At 35.4% G+C, this 9,004-nt stretch overlaps 1 protein-coding gene across 1 annotated transcript; it reads left to right on the forward strand.

Annotated features, from left to right (window-relative positions):
- LOC109819464 (AT-hook motif nuclear-localized protein 23-like) lies at window positions 7,126-8,788 on the forward strand. Its single transcript, XM_020385205.1, is given in 5 exon segments — window positions 7,126-7,394; window positions 7,499-7,543; window positions 7,545-7,586; window positions 7,588-7,727; window positions 8,533-8,788. Coding segments are annotated over 5 exon segments (558 nt in total). The 5' UTR covers window positions 7,126-7,319.

A 9,004-nucleotide genomic window follows, 5' to 3' on the forward strand; every position in this document is an offset into this window, starting at 1 on the left:
AGATTGATGAAGAGAGGGTTAACAATTGACGGTTCATGTTGCTTGTGCTCAGGAACTGAATTGGAAAACAGAAATCATCTATTCTTTTCCTGTAATTTCTCTTCTGAGGTCTGGAATGGCATAATGAGTTGGCTTCAGTTTACCTGGAGATCATGTGAGTGGGATCTTATCTTGGAGTGGTTTTGTACAAAGTTAAGGGGAAAAGGTTTCAAACAGGGAATCAGAAGAATTGCATTTACGGCAGCAATCTACAATATATGGACAGAGAGAAATCTCAGAATCTTTCAACAGGAGATTAGAACTGCTACTCAATTGATTAAGAGAATAAAGATGGACATTCTATCTGCTGTTCTCAATTCACAAGTTCAGGAGGAGTTTCGGCATTGGTTGCAATCTTTGTAACCTGTCAGTTCTTAATGATTTTTTAAAGTTTTTGTATACAATGTATTCAGGTTTTTGATCTCTCAGTGCTTGAGATCTTGATGTATATACATTTCAAGTTTTTGTATACAATGTATTCAGGTTTTTGATCTCTCAGTGCTTGAGATCTTGATGTATATACATTTCTCCCATTGGTAAATGAATAAAAATTTTGATCTCTCAGTGCTTGAGATCTTGATGTATATACATTTCTCCCATTGGTAAATGAATAAAATTTTTCATTGACAAAAAAAAAAATTAATAATCTAGCAGCTCATATATAGTGCAATTTGAATGTTAAAAGGTGTGCAAGCAAAATGCAAAGAAATTAATTAAGGAGAAGAACGCGTTCGTGTTTTTTTTTTCTTAAAAAAAAAAAAGATTAATTAGTGGTGAAGGTTGAGACCAGCCAATTAGGGGGGAGCAAAGCCGGCAGTGGCGGCAGCTTTGGGGCAGGGCGGGCGCGAGGGTCGGAAGGGGGGATCGGATCAGGAGTGGGCTGCCCGGGTTTGCGGGCCAGCTGCGTACAGCTTCGCTGCTGAACCCTTCCGAGAAGCGACAGAGCTCACTCTAGTGGCCGACAGCTATTACTGTGGCTCTGAGACTCCGCTTTTGACTCCCACCCCACACCGACTGACCTTCCACATCCTCCTTGTCCAGGCCGGCTCGGCTCCGCGCTAAAAACTGCGGTGCTCTTCCGTTGGATTGAGCTTCTGAGTTCAGCCGCAGGACGAATGCTTATCATATTTGTACCTGCTTGTCAAATTAGTGAGAAATATAAACACGAATATGTTACCGTTAGTGAGACGCATATCGCTCTCTCCATCTTTGAATTCGATTCCTAGTGACTTCATTATCGACGATGAAAGTGAGACCCACAGCTTATACTCGCTAAAATCGATCACAGCTTTGTATGGATTCGATAAGCAGAAATACCTACGAATATAAAATAGCTATATGGGGAAAAAACATATTAGATTGAAAAATAGGTCGGTTGTAAATATGCCTAGATAGATATAATAGATATCTTACTAGACGAGGGCTGATATATATACTTGTTCTTCGACATATTTGAGAAGCTAAGATTAAACTCTGCATCAGCCATAATATTGATATTAAATTAAATAATCTATAAGGGAAAAAATAATTTCAAGCGTCAAATCGATGCATGTATTTGTGTACTCTTTTGTGAATCCAGACATTTTACTCATATTTAATTATATCTGTATCTATATTCTATCATATATAGAGTTTTAGCATATCCATATCCGTATCCTATTAGATACGCGATTCTTTATCCTTTTCGCGATGTCCCTACTTTAAAGTTCATTTCTCTACTTAAAAATCTAAAAAAATATGATAAATATTGAGAATTATAACTTTATATTATGATATAGTGACAGCATTTTTTTATGATGATTTCCCCGTATAATTTATTTTATTTGTATTTAGAATCTACATTAGTAAACTTATTATTATTTTTTCTTAACGCGAGTCTAAATTTTCTTCATTCATGATAAAGAGATTTAATCCACATCCTACAAGAAATGAAAGTATCAGATCATTTTTGTCTAAGCTCACTTATCAAGATTTGTTAACAGGTAAACCGTACTGGTATGTCCTCTAATGTTAATTTAAAGTTCATTCCTCTTGGATTTAAAGGCTACAGTTAATTAGGATTAAGGGGTATTATACAAATGCATAAAGGCGCCGCTCATTTAATTAAAGAAAGAAAAAGCTAGTAGGCAATCCTAGTTGATTTATTTTTTCCAATATTAAATATGCAATTGCGCGTTGCTATAATATTTCCTTGTTCACAAATCACAATGGAGAAATTTAATGCACAGCTATTATGATTTTATAACAGCTCGTCCGTACTATTATGTCCTCTATAATAAAACATATGTTTTTCCTCTGACCATAGTTAATTAATTACGCGTAGGCAGTTATATATCATAAAGTAAGGTTTGACATATTTAGTTTATGATGAATTCTGAGAAATCATTGGCTCTGTTAGGGGAGAGCATTACTTAAATACTTATCGGGAGATTTGACATTTTTCGAATCATTTACTTTGGGAATTAAGTTTAATATTACTTCTAGACAAATCGGATATGATTTCAATTTTTTAATGGAGAAAGTGAGTTACAAGCTAGTTACAAGGTAGTTATTATTTCGAATTTAGATATTTTCTTGAAACCTTTAATAATAATAATAATTACTTTCTCAATTTTTTAATAGAGAAAGTGAGTTACAAGTTAGTTATTATTTCGAATTTAGATATTTTTTTGAAACCTTTTTTTTTGGTCAATGAATTAAAAATTTTATTCATCTCCCAAAATTTGAAAGTGTAAACACATCAAATCATTACCCGTTCATCTCTGGTAAGAATCAAAAAAAAAAAAAAAAACAGACTGTTTCTTACATTTTTCCTATTTTATCCTTTATATGTTCAGGAATATTTTCATTTAGCACCTTTGATAAGATTGAATTTTTCACTTTTCTGACCAACTGAGCAGGTGTATGGAGCTTCCCTTGAAAGATTCTTAAGTTCCTTTCCTTCCAAATCCAATAGACAGTAGCCGACAATGCCATTCTCTTCATCTTCTTCTTGAAACCTTTAATAATAATAGTAATAAACTTATGCATGTTTCGCAAGGATGGGAAAGGCCATGAGACCTTGAGTTTGCTACACTAATTGCAATGTATAGACCAAAGTTTCACACGTTTAAAGAGAAGATGATAGAGCTTTTCTCATTTTGTATAAAATTTTGTTAGAACATATGGGCCGGAAATCTATTTTCTCCGTGAAAAAAATGTCCAGAGAGCTACGATATTCTGTTAGATTACATCTGAGGTGTCAATTTCTTAAGACAGGAATCTATGATCATTATTAACAAAAGAAATTACAGTGTACGGAGATTATCCCGCACTTTAAATAATGTAAATATAAACAATATTGATGTTATTGTCCTCGTTTTATATTAGAAGCCTCTCCATCAAATGCAAACACTCGCGGACAAATCCCCAAATTACTGAAGAAATTTTTTCCTATGCATCAATAATTGAATATTACACCAGCTGACAAGGTTTGATATATAAAAATTAAACTTTTTGACCTAATTCTCAATCAGTAATATAATCTATTAGGCTATTTAATTTAGAAATGAAGAGAAGCTGAGCGCATTGAAAAAGAATTATTGAGCTTTGCTACAGAGATCCAAAATATGAGACTAATAGGGGGGACAAGTAATGTGTCATCTTCCTATTAGATAATAGGTTGGTCATCATTAATGATGGCTAACTCATTATCCAATAGGAGAGGGACACCTCACTTGTCCCCTCTATTGGTCCCATATTTTGGGTCCTTAAAGAATTTTTCAGAATTATTAAATCAAAATATATTTATAAAATTAGCAGTGCGCTACAGGATCTCATTCTCTCTCCCCCCCTTTTAATTAGCCTGGTCAGCTCTTAGCTTAATCATGCTCCACATACATCACAGTTTGTCATAGTTGGAGTACCGTTGTAAGTTGAACAAAGACGAAAAAAATAATTAATTGATTTAATTAAGGCAACTTGTCCCTGAAGAAAAGAACCTAATTCGTTGAGGATTAAGGAGCATGACAAAGCCCTACCTTTTACTTTAGCACTAATTTAATTCAAATAAAATGGTTAGGTATTGCTTCACCAATCAAACAATAAGATCACCCCCCTCTACATAAAATAAGAGACCATCTAAAGGATTGATATTTAAAAAAAAAAATTACGAATGAGATAGGGACTACATGATCCAACTTGACAGTGTTATTTATTAATTATACTTGTTAATTATATATAAGGATATTGTTATCACAAGCATGATCAAGATAAAAAAAGTATATATTTTAACCCCATTGTTGTTAGCAACATCCTAAACAAAACTAATTTCAGCAATGGAACTAATTAAGGATGAGGGTACGTACGGGGACAAATTCATGGTAATAATTTTACCATGAATTTTCACAATTTTCCATCTATAATTATATTATAATTTAATGTCTCTCACCGTTACATGATATCCATCCCAATATTTCTACGGTGCTCACAATGGATTGTACGTGTATGCCATGAAGCAAACTCGAGCAATCTATCTATTAAAGTCAAATTCTTCATAATCTAACTAAATTAACATTTGACTTGCATAAAATAAACTTTTTGAGGACAGTTTTTCCTTCTCCTTTCGTTTTTTTACTATTTTTATTTCCATTCTTTTAGATTGTGGACGGAATATTCGGATCTCCCGTTTTTCATTTTAAGGATTGGCAAGCAACAGAGTATCATCGAATAAATGTTAGATTTGACAAGCTACAGGCCAAATTATGGCAACTATTAATTGCCAGTGTCACACTATAGAAAGCTTATTTAATAAAACCTTAATATTGTTAAATCACTACATAGTGTAAATCATAGTCCATGTATCTTTAATAATAACGACCCAATATAAAATTTTCAGTTGCTAATAACTAACAGTAATGACATTTTCCCTATATTTAAGGAGCATTAATTGTTTAATATCAATCCCACTTCCGCTGGAAGGATATAAATAAATTTGTCAAGTACATTTGTGGAATTTAGTTGCTCCTTTCAAGGAGACTCGTCCGAGACGTTTAATTAACTGTAAATTTCCAATTACATACTGTCTACCTCGTCAAGGCCGATCAACTATTAAAATTTCAGTTATATATATATACTGATGAAAGTTTAGTAGATTCATGTTCTGTCCTTGTAATTAACAAGGCTAAATTATAGAATACGTACAAGTGAGACAATAACTGTAATCATTCTTGATTGTGAACAACCCTGCACACATATCTTATGATTGATCTTTGAAGGTTCTCGGTGTAATATATATATGAAAGATTTATTAGAAGTCATCAAATTGTTAGAATATTAATGTTAACCCTGTGTTTCTCTTTGTCTAAAACATAAAAAAAAATTAGACTGCTAAACTTGAATATATAGTTCCAAGGTAACAGGCAATCATTTGTCTTCAGAAAACGCTACTAAGATATAGTATGTATATTCACATTAATTAACGAATGTGCAATTGAAAAGTTGGTTTTAATCACGCATAACAGCGAACGACAACGTTACGCATATTATAAGAACCTTTACGCAAATAGAAATTAATAAACTAATGAGGTTTGTCTCTATTAAATCTCAGTTGATTCAAAAGTTTAATATCACATCAATTCAAAACTTTGATATTATATCCATAATTTAGGTATTATATATCCAACTTTAACTTTCCAATTGAATTTCTGAAATACATATAATATAAGGGGGCACATGTGATACAAGAGCATTGATCTATCAGACATTTTTGGATAAGATCAGATAACGTTGGAAGGCAACTCTTTTGATGCATATATATACAAGATTTGATTACAATCAATCATGAAAGGTCTTTTAAATTCTCTTTTACCAACATATATAATTAATAATATGAATGCTCTTATTCAAGTGAAGTTTGGAACCTTGTCATGGAGTGGCTTAAATTTAATTGGAGGACGTGTACCTGGAATCTTCTCTTGAACTGGTATTTTACAAGAGTGAGGGGCAAAAGGATTCAAGCAAAAAAAATAAAAAGAATGGCATTGGTGTCAACAGTATACAACATATGGCGTGAGAGAAATGCAAGGATATTCAAGCAAACTTTCAGAAGTGTTGTGCAATTGGCTAAATAAATCAAAATTGACATTTTAATCATTGCTCTAAATAGCTCTCTGTCAGATGAAAATAAAGATTGGTTGCTCTCGTTGAATTAAGTTTTGTGCATGTTGTGCACACTCAGCAGACTGATTTATGCATGTGCAAGTTGCATCGTAATGGATCTGAACGCAGGTAGATTTGTGCATGTTGTGCACACCCTGCAGACTGATTTATGGCTGTGCTAGTACTGTATCTGGATGCAGGTAGATTTGTTGTGCATATTGATACATAAAGCTGAAGCTGTTTATGGGAGCATACTCTAAAGTCAATTAGATAGAGCCTGATTAACGGGGGAGTGCATGTTGTGCATATGTCCCCTAGTGTATACCTTTTGTTGTGATATCTCTTTGAGGAGTATCTTGATGTACAAAACTTACATATTTGGTAAATGAAAATAAAATTCTTGATTGACCAAAAAAACATAATAATATGAAGAGAGAAAAAAAAACCATCTCAAGCGATTTATGAGTAATAATCGTATTATCTAGTTGGCGAACCATTTTGTACAACCTTGGACGTACCAAAAGTGGCTCCTTCTCAAGGTGAAGTCCATATCACCGGGGGAAAAAAAATTGCCATCGATCAAAGAAAACCCACTATTAATTCATCGCCGGTTGACTCCTCCAGCTTGATGATAGAGCCAGCCAAGCCGGGGGACAAGAGTGGGACCCACCCGCCGCGGCAACTTCCCTCCAACTGCTATAGCTGCTGAGGCTCCCCCCCACTTAACCCTAACCCTAACCCTTAATTAACCCTCCCCTTGATCCCTGGTTAACCCTTAATCAACAAAACTGATCACATCACAACAGTACATCGATCACCCCCTCACTCCCTCCCTCCCTCCCTCTCGTTTGGTTGGTCGTCTCTTAAAGTCTTTTAAGCCTCATCCCTTCCTCTTCACTCTTAGATCCTTGCACACCTAGGGTTTCTCTTTGTGCTATAGCGCTCTCTCTACTTTTTTTTTCCTTCAAAATTTTCTCTTATTTATTCTACTCTTTCCACTCCCCTCAATCACATAAAATAAAAGAGAGGAAAAAAAAATAATAATAATAAAACAATCCACCAATCCCAATTTTTTCTTAATTTTTTTCTCTTTCTCCCCCTTTTTTCCCCCCATATAATTACTCTACCTATTGGATGCTGATATGGCCGGGCTAGATCTGGGCACCTCCCGGTACGTTCACCGCCAACTCCACGACCTCCACCTTCAAACCCTAACTGCCCGCCTCTGATGACGACGGCACAACAACGAGGGCAACGGCAAACGGAACGCACGGCGGGCGACGACAACGGGCGGAGGCCCGTCGGTCTCCGCCCCCGGGCGGGCGCCGGCGACATCGTTAGCCGCACCGCGCCGCGCGGCAGGCCTCGCGGGCTCCAAGAACAAGCCCAAGCCGCCCGTCATCATCACCAGAGAGAGAGAGCGCCAACACCCTCCGGGCACCAAATCCTCGAAGTCGGCAGCGGCTCGACGTCTTCGCGAAGCTGCATCTCCACCGTACGCCCGCCCGCCAGCGCGGCGTCGCGTGCTCAGGCGTCGAGCAGCGGGAACCGTGACGGACGTCAAGCCTGCGGCCAGCCGGCGACAGCTGGAGCTTCGTCACTTTACACGGTCGGTTCGAGATCTGTCGCTTTCGGGGTCGATTTTTTTGTATTTTTTTTCCTTTTTTTTTTTTTTGATTTTTTTCATTTTTTTATTTTTTTTTTTTTGATTCTATTTTGTTTTATTTTTTTATTTTGTTTTTTTATTTTTTCTTTTTTTTTTTTTTTTGTGTTTTTTTTTTTTTTTTTTTTTTTTTTTTTTTTTTTTTTTTTTTTTTTTTTTTTTTTTTCGTCTTTTTTTTTTTGAGTATTAATTTTTTTTTTTTTCATTTTTTTTTTGTCCTGGGTTTTTTTTTTTTTTTTTTTTTTTTTTTTTTTCCTTTTATTTTTTTGTTTTTATTTTTTTTTTTTTTTTTTTTTTTTTTTTTTTTTTTTTTTTATTTTTGTTTTTTTTTTTGTTTGTGTTTTTTTATTCATGTTTTTTTTTTTTTTTTTTTTTTTTTTTTTTTTTTTTTGTTTTTTTTTTTTTTTATTGTTTGTTTTTTTGTTTTTTTGTTTTTGTTTTTTTTTTTTTTTTTTTTTTTTTTTTGTTTTTTTTTTTTTTTTTTTTTTTTTTTTTTTTTTTTTTTTTTGTTTTTTTTTTTTATTTGTTTTTTTTTTTTTTTTTTTTTTATTTTTTTTTTTTTTTTTTTTTTTTTTTTTTTTTTTTTTTTGTTTTTTTTTTATTTTGTTTTTTTTTTTTTTTTTTTTTTTTTTTGTTTTTTTGTGTGTTGTTTTTTTTTTTTTCCTGCGCCGCCGCGCCGCCGCGGGCCACAGCCTGACGGTGTTTTGGGCGGGAGGGCAGGGGCAGGTGGTGGGGGGGAGTGTGGTCGGGGCGCTGATCGCGGCGGGCCCCGTGATCGTGATCGCGTCGTCGTTTACGAACGTGGCCTACGAGAGGCTGCCGCTGGAGGAGGAGGAGGCGGCGGCGGTGGGGCGCGGCGAGGGGGATGGGGATGGGGCCGCCCCGCGGTGTCGGGGAGCGGAGGCGGGACTCGCCGGCCGACCCGTCATCGGGGCTGCCGTTCTTTAATCTCCCGATGAGCGGGATGCCCGGGATGCCGCCGGTCGATCGGGCACGGTGGGCCGGAAGGCGCAGAATGCCGACCGCGGCCGTTCTGATCAGAAAATGAATTAAGGATGAAGATAGAAGGTCAGATCGAATTATATATATTAATTTGTTGTTGTTGTTGTTGTACCATTAATTTCTCTTTCACTTCTTCTCTGCTTCATGTTTCTGCTTCCTTTT

This window comes from Asparagus officinalis, chromosome 8 (genome assembly GCF_001876935.1).
Source record: "Asparagus officinalis chromosome 8, Aspof.V1, whole genome shotgun sequence".
Lineage (NCBI taxonomy): Eukaryota > Viridiplantae > Streptophyta > Magnoliopsida > Asparagales > Asparagaceae > Asparagus > Asparagus officinalis.